Raw genomic sequence first — 21,477 nt, forward strand, 5'->3', positions numbered from 1 at the left:
GTAGTACTTGTTAACAAATGGGAGTGGCCTAGGCTTTGTCATTTAAATGGAATGCTTTTGTGTGTGTGTGATTTGAGCTCTTTCTTAACTTCAGGATTGTATTAAAAAACAGGTGAAGCCCAGCGATGCCTTTGAACATAAGGTAGTCCGAGAGTCTCAGCGACCTGGAGCCTCCCAGGAGACAGATCGAAGCTCTGCATCTTGGCTGGCTCTGCTCCTGTGCCAGCAGCAAGCCAGCAGCACTGACCCAGGAACCGTAAATGACAGAGAAGGGCCAAGATCAACAGATCAGCATGACTTGGTTATTGAGCTGATTGCTTGGAAAGTCTTTAGTGGTTTTTCAACTTGAAAAGGACAAATTTGAAATAAATAAATTGATCCATTAACCTGTTACAGGAAGGTTCCCAGTGTGCTTAGTTCCCCCAAATCATCTCAGATAGGGTTGACCAAGCCACACTGTAATAGATTTTCAGGGTAATATGTGGACCATAAAATGACCATTAACCAACTTGTTTTGTTGATGAGAGGCAGGCACTTAATGCCACTGGCCCCGTGCTGGAAGCACATTCCACTGTGGTATGTTTCAACACTGCGAAGTCATTGATCAGATGAAAATGACCAGTTAGCAAGTAAGTGTTTCCTGGGCTGTAGACTTTATGAATAATGTGTTCTTCAGTTAAAAACAGCACTTTAAGCAATTGTTTAAACCTAACCATTTGGGAATGAGGGAAAGAGCTTCATGAATAATTTATTTTCAAAAGAAAAGATTAAGGGATCTCAACTTTTTCACCTTCCCAACCTTTTTGCTGAAGTTGAAAATACCTGCAAATGATACAGATCCAGATAAATAACTCATCGTATACAGGCTCTAAGTTTATGTACTTCCACTTTCAAAAAACCTTTACTGAGAAGGGTGCGTGTGAGAAAATACAGTGAGTTTAAAATAAGTGAGTATAGAATTGCTGGAAGGGTTGCAGGATTTCAGATGTAACACTGAGCAGGCATTAGCATAGTGCCATGGGAAAGCTTGAAATATGGTTAATATGTCCTTGTATCAGAAAGGACTCCATCAAAGCGGACCAGTTTGATCCCTTGTGCTTAAACATTCTGCTTTTCGTTTTCTAAAACAGACCACCATCTTATAAGAGTTGTGCGTCCTTGGTTCAAGGTTTAAATAAGAAGAGTTTGGGGTGGGGATTCAGTACCAATCATGATGCCAAAATCCCCCCCCCCCCACCACCACCACCTCTTCTTCCTCTTGCTCTTACATCGTTAAAAACTCCCATGGTTTGGTACTTGTGGACCTGCTATGTGGCCAGGGTGATTTGTCTCAGTGGATGCAACTTTCCTTGACCATCTTGACCTTGAAGAAATTAATCAAGGTACAGACGAGCCTAGATGCTGCCTCACTGTCATGCCACCTTCGCCACCACCGTCAGTACCATCACCACCCCCTCCGCCACCATCAGCAACATCATGGCCGCCTCCACTGCCACCATCACCGGTGTCCCTGACAGCTGGGATTTCTTGAGTGATTTATTACTTGGCTTCAGGCCTAGTCTGAGCATTTAACACCTTATTGAATCCGAACAAGCTGCTGGGCTAGGAGCAGCTCTAACGATCACTTGCCCAAGTTCATGGAGCCGATGGTTTGCAGCCCTTCCTGCGCCTGTGCTGCCCCCTCCACAGCCTCACGGTCAACCAGAGGCGCTCACGCCGGGCAGGCAGTTGGCACACCTTTGTGGTCCCTGCTTGGTGTTTGATGCCGTTACAGATTGGAACATAGTCTGGAACCAGGAAGTATGAAAGTTGGCCTAACCGGCATTGCTGTGGAAGACCCTCTCACAGAGCCGGTTGTCTTCAGGTTGTCAGGGCAACGCCTTTGGAAACAGGCAGCACACATAGTAACAACAGCCAGGAGCCGATGCTTATGTAACAGGAGGAGAAATAGGGGAAAAAAAAAAAGATAAACATGAAGCAGAAGTCTTCAGTCGGTGCTCCTTACATTAATGAAAAATCAAATTGTTTTCTTGTTAGGAATAAGGAGGTCGTCGTTTTTAAAAGACATTCATAAAAACAGATGACATTAATTTTAGGCATCCAAAGAGACAGGCGGGAGGGATCAGAAGCTCTTGCTAATGAAAAAGCAGTGTCCATAGCTGTGGACCAGTGGGCCAGTGGGGGTAGCCCGTGAGGGCTGAGTCTCGCACCTTACAGCCACTGGTGGTCAAAACACTTTTGCCATGATATAGGAATCTTGATTGTTCCCATCTTTTTTTTTTTTTTTAAACCCCCCCCCCCCCCGCTTGCTGCTTCTGGGGGCTTTAAAAAAGTTCAAGTTTAAGATGGTGGGCCTCCCATTTGGAACCAGTCACACTTGAAAAATATCCCTTGAAATTATCTAAACTTAATTTCTGGCCATTTTGTTTCAGAAATACTAACCTCAGGGGGTCTTTTTTCTCCACACTAAAACTTAATCTATTTGGAAAAATTCCATTTGCTCTCTGTAGAAATTGACTGGACATGGCTTCTGCGAATGATACAGTTGCTATTATCCCTGAACACCGTAAAAATGAACTTTGAAACAGTTGGGTAGGACCCAAACAGAAAGTGATGTATGGCTTGAAAATGGTTTAGTTGGACATTATGCTCCAATATTTTACTGGTCATTGCGGCACAGGTTTTAGAAATACATGTTTGGTTTTTTAAAGTTTTATTTTTGGATTGGAAACTTTCTCGCAAACCAAAATAGATGAATCAAGTGTGCTTGAATCAATGCTGAAATGTCATCCACATCTGCGGAATGAAAATCATTAGCCAGTTACTTGAAATCCACATGAGATGAAACTATCTTCCTGTGTATGCCGTCCAGCTTTTCTTCTTTGCTGAAGGGAAGAATGCTGAGAATCTTTACAAAGACTGAATTATTATTTTATTCCAAAAGTTTTTCGGAAAATATCAAAGCAGCTATTAATTGAGCATGGGGTAGCTCCCAGCATGGACTGATTTGAGTACATCCAAGTGTACATTTAAACACAAACTCATTATTTCTCCCAAAGCTGTGCTTGAAAAGAGATCAAGAAGATTCCCTAAAACCTCGTGGCGTAGTTTCAATCACACCTAAACTGTGACTAGAATTTACTGTTGGAAAAGCAAGAGTAGGTATGAATATTATAAAAAAGAAATGCAGTGGGAAAATACATGGAACACTTGTTTACATGTGGCTAAAAGAGGCTCTTAAATCTCTTTTAGAAGAGTTTACTGGTTCGTAATCTTTATTAGTGGGCACATTTGAAAGGGTCTCTATCCAGGACAGTTTCAGAAGGTTTGAGTTCTCATCTCAGCCTTGCCTACAGCCAGCCAGAACGCTTTAAACAAGTCTGCCAGCCCCTGGGTGCCTTGTTTCACTCTCCAAAGAGTAAAGAATTTGGACTAGATACCTCTCGGTTGCTGCCCAGCTCCACAATTATGTGATTCCTTTGGGGGCTATTACTATAATTCTCAAATCTGTCAACTTGTGGAATATATTTCCAAGCAAGAATTGATTCTCTAAAGTGCCTTCAGTCCTCGTGGAGGCAATACTGCTAGAATAGCAGTGTACACGTCCACCGTAGAGAGCAAGCAGAAGGCCTCCGTAGCCTTTGGGAGGTACCATCCCAGTGGTCATGAATGGGCGCTGCTCTTTGGGTGCGAAGAGATGTAGAAAGCTGAGTTTCCCCAAGACTCCTCAGCTAGTTAATGAAGGCAGAAAGTTCAGTCACACACCCTGCTGCCTTCATTAGGCCTCGGAATGCAGAGGCCAGTGGTGGATCATTATTTACTGGGGATATCTAGAAAAAGTCCCTATTTCCCATGGCTGTCAGCAGGCCCTTGGAACTTTCATGAAAATGATGAAAAGTTTTAGAGTCATGCTAATCAAGCTTAAATGCTTTACATTGTTTAACAACAAATAATGTGCTACTGTTTTGAACTCAACAAAGAAAGAAACCTTTGAATTAGGGCTGAAAAATGTCAGAGAACATTTCAGGCAGGGAAGAAATATTGTTCAGTGGTTGTGATGTGCATTACTGAGAGCCACCTTCCAGACAGCTAGCCTTTCTTTCCTCTGAACGGAGTCACCATTGTGTTGATTTCTTGCCAGTTGCGGCATATGCAAGGCCATTGTAAGGGGCATATGATGGGTTGAAATGTCAAGAGTTTGCCCAGTGGGCGAAACCCTCACTTATACCGGAGGGTTAAGAATGTTGCAGAGCAGGAGTTTAACCGCCTTGTTTTCATTCTCATTTAGATCCAAATAGACCTCTCTAATGGGACATTTCTCCCGTTCTTGTCAACTGTGGCAGGAATAATTCCACTCGTAATTAGGCAGGTGTCGAGTTTTAACCCCGAATGCCTCTACGGGCGGTCATTTGCTTGCCTCTCCCAGCAGCCTCTCCACTCTGCTGGCAGTCCTTCCTCTTGTAAACTTTTGCCTAATATTGAACCTCCGTGTTCCCTGCCAGAACTCTCTCTCCTCTTATTCTCATCGACCAAGAATAATTGATCTGTCTTCCCTCGGCAACTTTCATTTGCATGTTTTAGGAGTAACTATGTCATCTGTCTCATCTCGGCTAAAGACACACTCTCTTCCCTTGTTGTTACATCTCTGTCCTCCTTGTTTCCAGAACGTATTACTGGTTGGTTCATCTTCTGTGCACACCCTCCGACTCGTCATCCCTTTACTATTCACATTGGTGCGGCACCTGTTTCCACCCGAATGGAATGATTATGTGTCCTTTTTGCACATAATCCTCCATATTAACATTGTTCCAAGCAGTTGACGTTAACACCGTAGTGGTGTTGACTCATTCACAGGGTGATTCACTGCGGTCCTCCCTGTCGAAGACAACTGTGGGATCTGAGCAAGAGAAACTGACAGTGTTTTATCGTTAATGAGCTGTGTCCTGAACTCTTGAATAATCTGCTCTGCCCACTGGAATATTGCATGTGCGTGTGTTTGCACGCGCGTGCATGGGCACACACACACACGTGCGCGCCCGTCCACTTCTTCCCAGGTCAGAGCTCGAGTTACACCTTCATGAGTAGATGCATACGGTGATATTTGGAGAATTAAGTGGAGTGATTGATATGACACAGATCAAACTGAGTTATGTCTGCGTCTATTCTCGTGGCAGATCTGTTTAAAGAGTGGGTGTTGGAAATATAGGCACTTAAGGACCTGGGTGCATATGCTCCTTGTATTTCTAAAGCAGTTAACGTTTAAATAAATAATTGTTTTTATCTATTTTATGCTGAGGTCCTCAAGCGAAAGGCATATCAGACATGTACCCTTTAATCACACAAGTTCTCTGAACATCCTCCTTGGCCACATTAGAGCAGCCTGCACAGCCACAGTCAGCGTTCACCTGTGAACCGCAGTGGGGGGGGGGGCCTTCCTGTAAATTTCCTTGATTACAAAATTCTTGTTTCCTGGGCTCTCGTTAAGACACTCGTCTTTTAGTGCTAAGAGTTAACTACAGTGGTCTTTTCTGGTCACAGATTTCTTCAGAAGTATCTAGCAGTGGCCACCCCCCGCCCCAGACAGTGATGAAGACAGCATGTTCCAGTTATTTGCAAAGGCTAAGGAATAGGGTATTCTGATGGACTGAGTTTTCTAGCATGATTACCGGATGTACCATTCAAAGATGGAGAGTCTTTGAAGCTGTGTAATTGTTTCTTTGTGCACATAGCGCGCTCTGAGGAAATGTATACCGACCTGACTAGAACTGGAGGGACCATCAGAGACCTTCCTCTTCTGAAGACAGAAGTGAGCCCCCAAGTGAGCAGGAGAGAGGGGTAGAGCCGGGCTTTCCCATACCCCCCACCCCACACACCATGGGGTAATGGAGGAGCGATGGGGGACACATTGGCGAAAGGACCCCGCTACATGGATTCTAGGTGAGGGTTTGATGTGTCCACTTACCATCATCATCGAACCTAGTGTTAACCGTGTGTGAGAGATGCTAGGAGATGCACTGATTCTTCCTGTGCTTTATGTCCTGCGGTTCTCACAACCACCCCCTGAAAGATACTATTTTTATCCTCATCTCGGGAGGGTTGAAGCCCAGTAATTTGCCTCACTTAGTGGAGCCTCAAGTGGGACTTGAACCCACCCAGTGGGGCTCCGGATCACCTGATCTGAACTGCACTCCTGCCTTCCTCACTTACTCTTTGTTCCCTCTCAATAAGAAAAGAAAATATTTTCTATCCAAAAATTATTTTGAGGGACGCCTGGGTGGCTCAGTCAGTTGAGTGTTTGCCTTCGGCTCGGGTCATGATCCCAGGGTCCTGGGGTCGAGTCCCACATTGGGCTCCTTGCTCAGCGGGGAGCCTGCTTCTCCCTCTACCTGCTGCTTCCCCTGCCTGTGCACTCGCGTTCTCTCTGTATCTTTCTCTGACAAATAAGATCTTTTAAAAAAAAATTATTTTGAGCGAAATATCTTATTTTTGATAGTGATATACAGATCTAAATATACCCCAAATAATTTCTATATTCAAATGCATGTGAAATGCTTAATAATCCAGATGGGCAAATACAGAGGCCAGAGGGCTTCGCTGTATGAGGTCGCCCTGCTGAAAATCAACCGCTGGGGAGCGTGCTTGGCACTTGGGGGCCCGCAGCTCCTCAGGTCGGATTCCTGTCTATCTTCCCCAACCAGAAAGATCGGGCCCAGGCTCCAAAGAGAAGGCAGAAGTGAGGAGGAGACCCGGCTTTTGTTAAGGAACGTTGTGTCTTTGTTTAAGAGGAATATATTATTGTAGTGGCTTTTTCTCATTTCAGTTTCAGGGAGGGTACTGGCCCCATTAAATGAATTGAGAAACGTTCCCTCCTCTTGTTTCTGAACGTTTCTGTACAGTTCATGTTACTGCTTCCCTAAATTTTTGATACAGTTAACCAGTGAACCCATGTGGGCCTGGAGCTCTCTCTTGAGAAAGTTTTTGTTAACCACTTCAATTTTTAAGGAGTAGATATCAGAGCTCCTTAAGTTTTTATTTCTTCTTAATCACTTGTCTGATTTATGTCTCAGGGGCTATCTGTGTCATCAGAGCCACTGAGTATATTGGCGTAACATCGCTCATAATACTCCTTACTACCTTTCTGATATCTCTGGAGTCTGAGTGGTATCTCCTCATTCAGTCCTGATATTGGTAAATTTTGTCTTTGCTCCTTTTTCTTCCTTGATCAGTCTAGCCAGAGACTTCTCAGTTTGACTTAGTTTCTTTCAGATTATCTGCTTTTGATCTCAGTGATGTTTCTCTACTTTTTGTCCGTTTTCTGTTTCATTTATTTACATACATTATTGCCTTCCGTCTCCTTACTTTGGGTTTAATTTGCTTTTCTTTTTCTAATGTCTTAAAATGCAAGTGTAGATCTTTGATCTTTCACTCATTTTTTGTTGTTTACGTAAGCTCTCTTGAACTATAAACTTCCCTCCAAGCATGGCTTTGGCTGCATTCTACACATATTCATATCCAAGCATGGCTTTGGCTGCATTCTACACATATTCATATATCTTTTATTATTCAGTTCAAGATATTTTCTAATTTTCTTTGTGAGTCATTGTCTCACGAGTTATTAGGAAGTAGGTTGTTTAATTTCTAAATATCTGGGAGGCTTTAAACATATATGTATTTTTTTCTTTTAAATATTTTATTTATTGGACAGAGAGAGAGAACAAGCAGGGGGAACAGCAGGCAGAGGGAGAGGGAGAAGCAGACTCCCTGCTCAGCAGGGAGCCAAATGTGGGGCTCTCAACCCCAGGACCCTGGGATCATGACCTGAGCCGAAGGCAGATGCTTAACCAGCTGAGCCACCCAGGTGCCCCAATTCCGATATATTTTTGTTATTGATTTATAACTTCAGCTGTGGTTAGAGAACAGCATATTCTGCTGATTTTTAGACTTGTTTTTGGTCAGAGAACAGCATATTCTGCATGATTTTTAGACTTGTTTTAAGACCCAGGTTGTGGTCTGTGTGAGGGAATATTCTCTTTGCACTTGAGAAGTGTGTATATTCTACTGTTTGGGGATGGATGTAGGATATATATGTCACTCAGGTCAAGTTAGTTGAACACATTGTTCAGATGTTCTGTCTTACTGATTTCCCATCTGCTTCTTTTAATAATACTAAGAAAGGCCTGTTGTCGTCTCCGTTTAGGAGCATTTAGGATTTGTTGTGTCTTCTGGATGTAGTGGCCCTTCTAAGCCATTATTCTTTTCTTTGTCTTTTAAATCATTCTTATGACCTTCCTTATTTATAAATGATGGGCTTTATTCCCCTGAAGTTTTCCCCTCTCCCTGGGCAGAGGAAAGTTTCCTTGGAATTGAGGGCCGCAGGGACTGAACTCGTGGGTAGAGCTCGGAGGAGTGGTGATGGCGTGGGTGAGCAGGAGGTCAAACTGATTAACTTTATTTCTCCTCTGATTTGCAACGTGTAAGAGTTTGTACGGGATTTGAAAGGACAGCCACGGGATTTCTCAGTTCAGGGAAGTAAAGAGAAGTGTTGTTTGTAGTTTGGTGAGGCCAGTATACACCTGTAGAGGGCGCCCTCTGAGAGTTCTTTTCAGGGCCGGCGGGCATCACCACCTGTTTCAGGTAGAACCCTAGCTCTGGCGGCACTGGGAGAGATGTGTCATGGCACAATTTTTTACTCCTTTTAGATGACAAAAGGTATTTTGGGGCCAGTGGCCATCCATGCTGCTGCCTGTGTGAAAGCCATCTGACTTTCTGTTACGGAGACTCACTTCCCATGCCCAAACTGCACATTCCCAGACACACGTTCCAGGGTAGCCAGCTCCCAGGGGATGGATCGTCCCCAGCCCCTGCTCCACGGGATAGCTGACCAAAACACCCTGGCCCCTCCTGGTTTGCTTATCCATTTCTCTCTCTTCAGTAGCTCTAGATGGATGCCTGAAGATCTTTTTTTTTTCCTTTCCTTTAAGATACAAAGGTGAAGATATATTTAGAATGGAAAAAAACAGTTTACAAAGACAAGCAAAATCTTCCTTGACCGAGGCTGTTTAATTACCTGCCTTACTAGAAGGGGTTTCTCTACTCAGTCATCTAGAAGCCACCTTTAGGATTTTTGCCATAACCTTGGTCGGCTCTTCTGTTATTTGCATAATATCTTCCTTTAAATAACCTCATCATTAAAAGGTAGCCGCATCCTGGAAATGGAGTCACAGGTTTTATTTGCTAGTATGTATTTTTCTGTGTACATATACATTCAGATGAAAACGCTTGTCCATCTGCGCCACGTTACAGCACCTCATGCACTGCTTTGTGAATGTACACGTCCCACTGTGGGGACTGTAATCCGAGGCCAGTGTGAATTCGGCAGTGGCCTTAGCAGAGCAAACTAGTGCTTACAGTGGTCCAAGAGGAAGTGGCCCTGCCTGCAGCTCAGGGGTGCTGGTCCCTTTGCGAAGAAAGAGGTGGAGGACAGGGACAGAAGACGAGCCTGGGGCCCCCATTTCTCGGGGACGCTCCTGTCCTTGTGATCGCTTTATGCTGTCTGAATGCCGTGCACTTCCGAACTGCCCGCAGCCACGGTTACAGCATCTAGGAAATCCCTGTTAAACGAATGATGTTGAATCTGGTTTCGAATTTTTTACTTTTTATTAAAGGAGCCATTACAGAACACGGTTCTGCTGACTTTGTTTTTTATTTAGCCTTGCTCCACTCTGCTTAACCCGGCCCTGTCCACGGAACGCTTACGAAACGTGTATTAAGTGCAAAATCATTGGCAGGGACTGGAGACGAGTGGGCCTCTGACTCGCTCCTCAAGCAGCGATGGCCTGAGGAATGAAAGTAAAACTTGTACAAACAAATTTGTCCCAGGATTGGGTTTGGAGGGTTACTTTTGTGTCTTCCTGAAATGTGTTGGCTGTTTCTGGCCATTTCTGCATTTGCTTAATGTGTTGTTGTGGTTGGAACAAGTTAGGTGTTCAGCGATTATTTGCATTACCTTTGACATTTCTCTTCCTGAAACCTACCACATATGTTCTCAGGTACACTAAAAGTCAGATAGGATCCCAATCTTGTCCTGTGCGTGTGCAGCAAATTCTGAACTAGTGGAATACAGTCACCCATGAAAGCATTGCCAAGAAGTGCCCAGTGTGAACAGGCCAGTCTACCCCTGGCAAACCAGGCCTCGGCTATACCCGGGGCTGGGAAGGAAAGCCGTGGGAAGTTGGGAAGGGGTATAGCTTTCCAGCATGCCTCGTCCAGCTCCCTGGTTGAAAGTCAGAGGCCCGGGGGTGCTTTCTCACGGCGTCATTTGTTCACACATGCCCCACTGCCCATCTGAGCTCCGAGTGTCCTCTCACCAGCTCGGACCAGAGATGACTGATTTAGTAACTATTGCTAATTGGTGTTGCTGGAAAGCTCAATATGGGTTTTTTCTTGTTTGGGTTTGTTTGCTTGTTCTCTTTCTCTGTAACATGTAAGGGCTTGTAGAGGAGGTAGATGTTGAGTGAAATTATAATCCTTTCCTAAGCTTAATATACTGTCCAGATGTTTTAGGAAACACTGGGGCCCACAGATACCGGAATCAGTGTTCAGTCATTCATGTAAAATGCACAAGTGTTTCACCCCTTCCTGCTACCTGACATTTTGCACATTAATTGGGGGTCGCCGTGTCAAAACCCAATAGGAGAATGGAAGGAAATTTATCTTAGTTATCCTGTTTTTCTGGAGCTCAGCCTGTGGCCTTGAAGGAAAATGGCTTGTCTGCGAGTGGGGCGTCAGCCCCGTGAGGATAGAGACCACCTTGCTCAGTGTTGTTCCCCTGCTCACTTAGGCACCGAGTGAGTATTTCCTGAATGACTGGGAAGAAGGGACATAAATTGCTTTCATTTCGTTAATGTGCTCCTAAAATTTCTCTGTTGTTATATGAAAAGTCTGGGGAGTGACAAAAATGAAATTTGTTTTTCCTGCAGACCTAATGAAAGTACAGTGGTGCACAGGAATCAGACATAGGATCGGGGCTCAGCTCTGCCTCTCCCCTGCGCCGCTCCCTTGGGCAAGTCGCTTGACCTTCTTTTTTCTGTCATTTATCAAATGGGAGTCTTGGACGCGTCTCTCTTACTTCCCAGAGTTGGTGAGCGAACAGATGAGGTAAGGAGCACAGAAGTACTGTGAAAACTGGAAAGCGCTGCCTGCTTTCCTGCTCATCCTGACTCCCCAGCAGAAAGCACGGGCTAGAGCCATCTCTCCAGCCATCCGGTGCTCACAGAAAGCCTTCTGTGGGCAGCTCATTGCACGGTTTCTGTCCTGAGTATTTAACAGCATTCCCCGAACACAGTCATTGCTTGTCGAGCACCGTGGGCACTCAGTACATCTGTATTAATAGATCTAATAAGACTGTTTAATAATGTATGACCTCTCTAAATCGTGCTAAAATCACGTGGAAGAAGAATCCTGGTTTTATGATGGTATTTGCCATGTGTTCTAGTTCGTACACACGTGGCCCCTACCTGGGAAGAAGGAAGGCAGGCAGGTTTGTTTCTGTGTTTCTGTATGTGATGGGTCTTTGTGCATGGATTTTAGCTTGAGGAAAAGCAGGTTAGCTTTTGTTGGGTGGTTCCCTGCATTTGTTCCAGCAACATATTCATATCGTTGGAAGTTCCCAAGGGAAATCTCCCTCCACTTCTCTGACCTGGCCACCGTGTCACTCCAAGGAAGCAGCTCTTCCTAATCTAGACAGCCCTCTCTGCTGGTGGTGAGTTTCTGTAGGAGATTGTGAAGTTTTGAGTGTTTCTCTAGGCGAGAGTGAGAGCACAGTTGGTACTCTGGGCAGGGAGGGCCAAGCGGCGCAGCAGAGTATGGAGAAGAAGCCTGAGCAGAAGCTCTCATTCCTGTCTCTGGTACATCTAGCCTTGCCTTTTCGCGTACAGTCGAGAAAATACGTTTAATTTTCTCGACAGAATAACCAGAAGGCTTTCACAGACACGATCCAAATATCTTACAAATCCAAGAAGTTGGCCATAGGTTTCCCATCTTCTTCCTTCAGCATATACTGAGACCGATTGTTGAGTCTCAGGCAGCTTCGTTCTCATGCAGTAATTAAACCCCCTTCTGTTCCCACCCACTGGCAGCCCTCTTGGACTCATCGTTCTGGACAGGTGTGGAGGAAATCTTGAATCGTTTTCAGAGCGTGCAACGGTTCTCTTTTAGATAGCTGCTGGGCATTACCCTCTCCCCAAAAAGGTGGTTTATTAATACATGCACTCCTAGCTTTCAGATTTCATATGGGTGGAGAAAATGAACAGCATGTGTCGTACACACTGTGTGGGGTAGATGCTATTTAAATCTGGTTTGAGCTGCTAAACGTCTCACCAACACGGGATCCCTGGCTGGAGTCCAGATTTGTTGGTTGGGTTTTTTTTTTCTTTTCCTTTTGAGGAGGGGTCAGACTTTAGAGAACCAAGCCATCTGTTCAGCAAATTATTTTAAGGCTTTTAATAACAAATAGTTTGCAATATATTTTAATGTGTGGAGTAGAAAATTAATGTTTTGCAGAACTGGTGTCTTTAGAAATGTCTTCTGCGTTCTGTTTTGTCATCATTTTGGTATCGTGATCCCAGTTTGGTAGCATGCATCTTCGTACGAATGTTTTTGCAGAATTAATTAGTTCATTAAAAGCGACATTTTGAAACCGGCCTGTCAATAACACAGTGCACTTCTTTAGAAGCCTCTTGCTTCTAAGAGGCATTGAGCTTCTACTACAACAGATGTGGGGATTTTGTAGCTCCATGTAAAGATGTAAGACTTTGAAGACTCTCTCCTGCTCTCTTTGAGGTTTGTCCCTAGAGCTCTCCGGTTGCTCTGGTTAGTGTTTTTTGGTGGTGAAAGTGGTGCCCTGTCCACACCTCCGATCTCCATCCGTGGCAGAGAACTCTGCATTTTAATGGTTTCCTTCCTGCCTGGCCTGGGCTTCCATGGCTGGCTTTTAATGCCCTGTCCACTCATTCAGCCAATATTTAAGGAGCATCTAGTGGGTACCCGGCGAGGTGCTGGGATTCAGCATTGAGCAAAGCAGCCAGCCGGCCCGCAGAGAATCCTTTCAGGGAGACAGACACTAAGCAAATAGTCACTAGAAAAATTGCTTCATGAACCTGGGACAGGAGCGACAAAGAGAATTAGAAGTGAGGTGGGGACACTGACAGCTGGGGGCTGAGGGGAAGGTCCGGGGACACTGACAGCTGGGGCTGAGGGGAAGGTCCGGGGGGGCTCCCTGGGAACGTGTCATTTAAGCTGGAAACCAAACTTGATGCGTGGGCTGGACTGACCTGGGCCTGAGAGCAGAAGTGGTTGTGGGACGACTTCCAAGCGGAGAACGCGGAGCGTGCACCGCGTGCAAGGTAGTGCAAGCCTGCTCGGGCTCGTGGAAGCTGGAGGCCGGCTGAGGCTGGAGAGTGGTAGGAGCCTCCTCGGCCCACTCAGGACTCGAGACCTAAGCTCAGCATCGAGCCATGTCTTACGCAGTGATGCAGAAGGTGGAGACCTCTTTCTTGATACTAGCAAGGAGCTTCTGGAAAGCATGGGGATGCGACTTTGGAGGGCAGAAATGGATACTCGCTCTAGGATGGTCTCTAAGGTCACAGAAGCAGGTCCTTGACTTTGTTGGAAGGGCTGAGTGACAGTAAGAGGCAGGTGTTCAAACACAAGCAAACAAACAAAAACTAACCTTGGACACCCATCGTGGAAACATGATTTTAGGGTCACAAGAACTGTTTGAGTCATTGTACCCCGATTGCTTCAGTGTGTTCACTTCTGGGCTGCAGCAAGAACGAGCTTATTGCTCAAATGAAGGCGGCTTTGTTGAAAAATAAAGCTCACCATTCAGAAACAGAGAAGAAAAACCAGATACCTCCATTCCTAAACAGGCCGAGAACAGTTATTCTGAACTTGGGGTTCAGGAATGGACTTCAGGGGGCCCATGAACTCCAGTTCATGTAAAATATAGCATGTAAAATGCTGTACAGATGTGCATTTTAGTTTGCAGTACCTTTCCAGAGGATTCCATGACCCGGGAAGATTAAGAGACACCGATAAAAGAAATTGGAAAACCTGATAGTCTTTATGTGTTTGCAGAAAGCCTGGAGGTTTCGGAGGCAGTGTTTGTGGGTCCTTCCTCGAGGCTGCAGTGGGGTGCGTGGGTGGAGATGCTGGGGTGGCGGTTCAGGGACGGCCTCCTGGGATGTGGTGGGGGAGCCACCTGTTGGAGATGTCATAGTCATTTGTAGAGTGATGGGTCCTCTGACGGGAGGACCTCCGAGTGCCTGGTATTTTTCAGTTCTCTGAATAAGGACATTGAAAGGAGCAGGCCACGCTACTTGAAGACAGTCAGAAAGAACAAGGCTCATAGGGCTTCAGAAATTAATGTTAGAAATCTGAGAATGGCATCATCATTTCTGATGCTGCCAAGATGTTGAAGTGATTGAGATGGAAGCTTGGTCCTAAGGAAGCCTTTACCGAGTCGAGACAGCCGGGGTGGATTGCACTGGAAAAAATTGAAGCGGAAACCGTTGAGAGTCTGACTGGAACTGGGGAGAGCAGGCAGATTGGATTCTCTAATCGCTTAAAGTTAACTTCCTGCCTGAAAATATTGACGTTCAGAATCACACCTTGATCTGAACCTGTGATTTCTAGGACTTCGTGTTTCTAGCCCAGTTCTTGGACCAGAAGCCGGCTCACCGACCAAGTGCTCTAGGAGGAGAGCATCAGGCAGCTCTCCGTTTCGAAAGGCCTCGGTAATGTAAATAGGAACAGCAATCTTTCCAAGTTATTACCCTGTTAACAGGTTGACAGATATGTGCAAATTGTGACTCACTGCTCAATTTGGCACTAAATTAATGTCTTCGCGCGCCGCGTCTGCTCAAGTGTAAACTAGTCACCGCTGCTGTGTTACTGCTTGTTTGCCTATATTCCAAAGGTAAAAATCAAGGGAATTCAATCCTGCCACAGAACGGAGCGGAGCATATGGTGGCCGTGTAGGAGGAGAGCACGCTGTTCCTACCTGTCCTCAGCCCTGTGCTCAGAGTGGGACGCGACACATTGCCGAGCTCTGTGCGGACGCTGGCGAGCTCGCGGGCTCAGGAGGCAACATCCCTACAAGTGCTGAAGTGCTGGCAAGGAGGTGGGACGGCAGAGACCACCTCCCCTGCCAGCCTGCCCTCCCTTCCCCTCCCCTCCCCTGCCAGCCCCCCCACCCCCACACCCCTGCAGCAAAAGGAAGGTGTCATTCTCTCTTCAGCTCTCTATCATCTGATGTTCCTAGCTTTCCTTATTCCTGTCAAGTAACTGGTGGTGGATTTGCGTTTTAAAGGTTGGGTGTATCTGAAAATGAAATGTTTTGATTTTTGCTTCTAGGATTTAGACATTGTTTTCCTCAGTTAAAAACGCAGCTGACTTTCTTTCTCTTTTTGGCAAATACATAATGTCACCTGTAAAAAGAAAATTTGCATCTCCTTTATGTTAGGCGTGTGAATGAAAAACAGTTTCCTTGAGGTTCATTTTTCCTTCACAAAACCTTTGGATTGAGTTTTCGGAGCTTCATCTGAGATCACCAATGGGAGAGGAAACCAAACGTTCTGCCCCAGATCTCTCTGCTGTCCTGTGTTTAGAGATCTCGTAAATGAAGGAATCCAGAAAGGCAGGGGACATTTCTTATCTGCTCATGTAGAGCTCTGGCCCTCACTAACAAGTGATCGAAGTCAAGTAGTTGGTATGGAGTCCTGGAAATCCCCACTCTGAGCTTGGTTTCCGGAATCGTCACATAACCTAACTGCCCCCCTATTTCTCTAGCCTCCTAAAGAGCCAGGATTTCCAGAAAGCATTTTGAAACCTTCAAGGTGAAAGGGACAGAGGAGCGCAGATTATGATGGTACCTTTGTACTGAAGTCCCACGCGTTCATTTGCATGCTCCTGTCCACAGCTATGATGGTTATTGATTGAGGATTGGTTCCGAAGACATTGCCCGCCCCCTCCTCATTAGCATATGCTTTGCAGTGACCTCCAATCACACAGGACAGTGGATTGTTGCTTCCTGCTGAGTCTGAAGTAATTGGGTTTCAACCATACACACAGATTTAGAAAAGAAGTATGTAAATGCAGGAGTGTTTCCAGTGACTTGACATGAAGTTTGCCTTGTGTCATCCACCATTTCAAAAAACATCAGGCAGTGACGCAGCATGATTTCGCTTCCTCCTTCCTTCCCTCTTTTTACCTGTTTATAGCATTTACGCCTAAAGCCAAGGTTGTATCATGAATCTACAAATCTAGAAGGGGACTGCGCGAGGTGACATGCAGTGTCGTGGTCTGTTCTTTACAGGAAAGGTTGTTTCCTCCACCATTTTAAAAATCAACTGAATGGGAGGGGGAGCCTGGCTGGCCTAGTCAGTTAAGCATCTGACTCTTGATTTCGGCTCAGGTCATGATCTCAGGGTCATGGGATTGAGCCCCGCATTGGGGTCTGTGCTAAGCATGGAGCCTGCGTGTCCCTCTTCCTCTGCTCCTCCCCTGGTTCGCACCCATGCGCACGTGCTCACCCGCTCACTCTCTCGCACGCACTCTCTCTCTCAATCTCTCTCTCTCACACACAATAAATAAATAAATCTTTATAAAAAAAAAAAAAAACGGAATTGGTGGGGGCCTGTGGCTGGCTCAGTCGGTGTTGCATGTGACTCTTGATCTTGGCATTGTAGGTTTGAGACCCACATTGGGTATAGAGATTACTTTAAAAAATAAAATCTTTAAAAAAAAAATCAACAGCATGGGGCCTTGCTTTTAAGAAATACCGCTCATTCTTTCTGAGCTAGTTCACTTTTCAAGGCCTGGCCCTTATCCTACGGTCCTTTCTAGAGGTAGGAGAGAGCCGTTTGGTACTGAGTTACTAAAAGCCGCTCACACACTCGAAAGGTTTCAGTCTCCCATCGACTCCCTTTCCCAGGAGGAAGGGGCTTTCCGCACCCCCCCACACACACACTGTTGCTCGGGTCTGCTTGCTGTCCTTGTTACTTAGCCCTGGGCCTCCTGTGGGTTTCCCTCTCTGCAGCTCCCGGTCTGAAGCTGGAGGACATTCTCTGAGGAAAACCTGATAGGTTCCTCAGTACAATTACTCCCTGCCTTTTATAACTGACACATTGGTGCTCACTTTTTAACAAATGGCATTATGTTGTCTCTTATCTCTTGTGAGCCCCCGGTTTTGAGCTGAAATCGTCATGCTGTGAGTGGAGAGTTAATCTCCCTCTTCTCCCAAGAGAACATAGCTTGTATATGTCCCTGATCTAATGGATATGTAATTTAATTTAACATGCCCAATGGGTTCGAAATCCAATACAAAGCTCTTAATAGATAGTTTTGCATCTCAGCTATTGTATTATACCTCCCCAGTGTGATTGGGTGGTGAGCACAGATGCTGGTATGATTTTATTCTCAGAGGATGTGAGCCAGACCCTGCTCTGTTGGTGCTGTGGGTTGACGTCATCACAGTGAGCCTCCACTGGTGGGGAGAGTTCATCCCGCTAAGAGAGGGCATTTCTGCAGAGCAGGCCCGTGATGGCCCAGTACGAGCGTAGTATGTGCCAGCCACCGTGCTAAGTACTTAGTGTCGGTGATTAGTAAACCTTGAGAGTTAAAAGTTCCATTTGGGCCAGAAAAAGAGAAGATTCTCTTTCAGAGGAACGTGTCCAGGAAAAAAACAGAACTGACAGGTTGCCTGATATGTCTGACCGTAGCGAGAGAAGTTTTAGAGTCAGGCAGAGAGTTCGGGGGTAACGCGGGTAACATTGTAGTAGGCTCAGAGAGAACTAACCTAGTGAAAATCAAGGCAAAACAGGAAGCTGTACAAATGAATGTATGTACCCATGCGCCCCTGTGTGGCTCAGCTACTTAAAATACATGCAGGGATTTGGGGCACCAGGGCAGCTCAGTCTGTCGAGTGTCCAGCTCTTGACATCGGCTTGGGTCATGATCTCAGGGTCATGCACTCAAGCCCTGCATTCGGCTTCATGCTGGCCATGGAGCCTGCTCAGAATTCTTTCTCTGTCTCTGTCTCTCTCTCTCAAAAATAAATAAATAATATATATGCAGAGATTTTTAGCATGTACACACCAAATACTGACTTAAGCAAAAATTATGATATAACTTGAATTAGAGTCCAACCAGCAAGATAGGAATTCAGGTATCTAAATCCAAGAGAATTCAATCCAGGGAATTAGTTATGTCGGTAACTCAAGTGAGAAGCCAAACAGGAGACAGCGAGGCTCCTACTGTCCCTAGACCAGAAGGGCAGAGGGAGGAGCCTCTGTAGTGGAGCCCAACGGCCAAGATGGTGACAGCTAAATTCTGATCTCTGTAGAAGAAAGTTACTAGGTCATGCTTAAAATGAAAAAGCATCCTTGCCACAGCAGTAAGACAGCAAAAAGAAAAGGCACCCAGACCAGCAAGGGAGCACTAAAACTTGGACTATTTGCAGATGACATGATACTATATATGGGAAACCCAAAAGACTCCATCAAGAAACTGCTCAAACTGGTATATGAATTCAGTAAAGTCACAGGATATAAAACCAACATACAGAAATCTGTTCCATTTCAATATACCAGTAATGGAGCAGCAGAAAGAGAAATGAAGGAATCAATCCCATTTACAGTTGCACCAAAACCAGTAAGACACCTAGGAATAAATCTAGCCAAAGAGGGGAAGGCCTGTTCTCTGAAAGCTAGGAAACACTGATGAAAGATATTGAAGACACCAAGAAGTAGAAAGACACTCCATGTTCGTGGATTAGAAATGTCTGTACTACCCAAGGCAATCTACACATTTAATGTGGTCCCTATCAAAATACCAACAGCGTTGTTCACAGAACTGGAACAAATAATACCAGCATGTGCATGGAACCACAGAAGACCCTGAAGAGCCAAAGCCGTCTTCAAAAAGAAGAGCAGAGCTGGAAGTGTCCCAATTCCAGACTTCAAGTTCTATTACAAAACCACAGTAATTGGAGCAGTATGGCACTGGCTTAGAAATAGACAGGAAGATCAATAAGACGAATAGAAATTCAGAAATGAACCCACAGTTAGAATGGGCAGTGAGTCTTTGACAAAGCAGGAGAGAAGATGCAGTAAGGAAAAGACGGTCTCTTCAACAGATGGTGTTGGGGAAGCTGGACAGAACATGCAAGAGAATGAAACTGGACCATTCCCCTTCGCTCCACACAAAAGGAAATTCAGAATGTATTAAAGACCTAAATGTGAGACCTGAAACCATAAAAGCCCTCGAAGACAGCGTAAGCAGTAATTTCTCTGACATCAGCCATAGCAACTTTTTTCTAGATAGGTCTCCTGAGACAAGAGAGACCAAAGCAAAAATAAAGTGCTGGGAGTACATCAAAGTAAAAAGGTTCTGTACAGTCAAAAGAACCAGCCAATAAAACTAAAGGGCAACCTATGGAATGGGAGAAGGTATTTGTAAGTGACATATCAGATAAAGGGTGAGTAACCAAAATACATAAAGAACTTATAAAACTCAACACCCAGAAAAAGAATAATCCAATTTAAAAAGTGGGCAGAAGACATGAATAGACATTTTTCCAAAGAAGACATCCAGATGGCCAACAGACATATAAAAAGATGCTCAATATCACTGATCATCAGGGAAGTACAAATCAAAACCACATAAGATACCCCTCACGCCTGTCAGAAGGACCAAAATCAACAACACGAGAAATGACAGGTGTCAGCAAGGGTGCAGAGAAAGGGGAACCCTCTAGCACTGTTGGTGGGAATGCAAGCTGGTGCAGCCACTCTGGAAAAGAGTACGGAGGTTCCTCAAAAAGTTAAAAATAGAGCACCCTACCATCCAGCAATCTCACTTCTAGATATTTACCCAAAGAATATAAAAATGCTAACTCAAAGGGATACACACACCAGGGTGTTTATAGCAGCATTATTTACAATAGCCAAATTATGGAAGCAGCCCGAGTGTCCATCCGTTGAGGGATAGAGGAAGAATGGATAAAGGGAAATACACACACACACACACACACACAGGAATATTACTCAGCTGTAAAGGAGAACGAAATCTTGCCATTTGCAACGACATGGCTGGAGCTCGAGAGTACTATGCCAAGTGAGAGAAGCCAGAGAGAGACAAATATCGTATGATTTCACTTATCTGTGGAATTCAAGAAATAAAACAAATGAGCAAAGGGGGAGGGGAAGGGGGAGACAAACCGAAAAACAAACTTGTTAACTATAGGGAACACACTGCATGCCGGTCACCAGAGGGGAGGTGAAATAGGTGGTGGGGATTCAGCATTGCTCTTGTGAGGAGCGGCGGGGGGTGTCCAGAATTGTGGAATCACAGTGTTGTACACCTGCCAGTGGTATCACACTGTATGTGAACTAACTAGAATTTAAGTGAAAACAAAAAAATAAAATGAAAAAGCAAGAACTGGCATTAAAAACATATCATATAGAAATATGGCAGTAAGTACCAGAAGAAAGCACTAAAAATGGTTGGCACTGAAAAGGAGGAACAAGGGAGTAGTATTTTTTGTAAAAACACTTGTAAATCCCACTTGCCTTCTTGACTGCATCACACTGATGAACAGCTGAAGAGGGAAGCCTTCGGGACACTGTAGCTTTGGGTTCTTTGACTGAGGCTCCAGTTCAGACGTGTGCATTTCTTTTTCCCACTCAGGTATGTTGATGACGTGATCAGCCGCATTGACAGGATGTTTCCTGAAATGTCCATCCACTTATCCAGGCCCAATGGCACATCAGCAATGCTTCTGGTAAGTTCTGCTTGACCTGTCTCTAGGGCCACGTAGAAGACTGGCCTCAAGATCAAGTCTCCAGCTCTGTGTCATAGGATCCAGAGAATGGAGACTGACTCCCAGTCTGATGGTGAATAGCGTGTTTCTCTTCACTGTATCCTGTAGTTTCAGAATTCTGCACATAGAAACCAGGCTTTTGAATGAAACCCTAGAGCCCACGTGAGAATGACCCAGAGAGGAAATACACTGTAAGACCCTTCTGCCCGTCAGTCAGTTCAGGATACTTTGGTGAATCTTTTCTATTGTCTCAAAGGTATGCCCAACTGTTGGATCCTGCTAGGAAAAACGCCATCTTAAAATAGAACCAGGTTCAGGGCTCCTGGTGGTTCAGCTGGTTGAGCGTCTGACTCTTGGTTTTGGCTCCGGTCGTGATCTCATGGGCCATGAGACTGAGCCCCGTGTCAGGCTCCACACTCAGCGCAGAGTCTGCTTGACGCTCGCTCCCTCTCCCCGCCCCCGGCTCCTCCCCCACTCACTCATGTGCTCTCCCTCTCTCTTTCTCTCTCAAATAAATAAAATCTAAAAAAAAAAAAAAAAAAAAAAACGTAGAACAGGTTCTGTGGAACATCACTTATAAAATCTATTGTGTGCTA

The 21,477-nt window shown here is 45.2% G+C and overlaps 1 protein-coding gene across 2 annotated transcripts in view; it reads left to right on the forward strand.

Annotated features, from left to right (window-relative positions):
* MED27 (mediator complex subunit 27) overlaps positions 1-21,477 on the forward strand; it is a 193,353-nt gene that overhangs the window by 106,738 nt on the left and 65,138 nt on the right. For both annotated transcript variants that reach the window (XM_059141032.1, XM_059141031.1), the window contains exon 4: positions 20,749-20,842. In XM_059141032.1, the coding sequence (XP_058997015.1) occupies positions 20,749-20,842 (94 nt within the window). The remainder of the gene's footprint in view (positions 1-20,748; positions 20,843-21,477) is intronic.

Source organism: Mustela lutreola, chromosome 12 (assembly GCF_030435805.1).
Source record: "Mustela lutreola isolate mMusLut2 chromosome 12, mMusLut2.pri, whole genome shotgun sequence".
Taxonomy (NCBI): Eukaryota; Metazoa; Chordata; class Mammalia; order Carnivora; family Mustelidae; genus Mustela; species Mustela lutreola.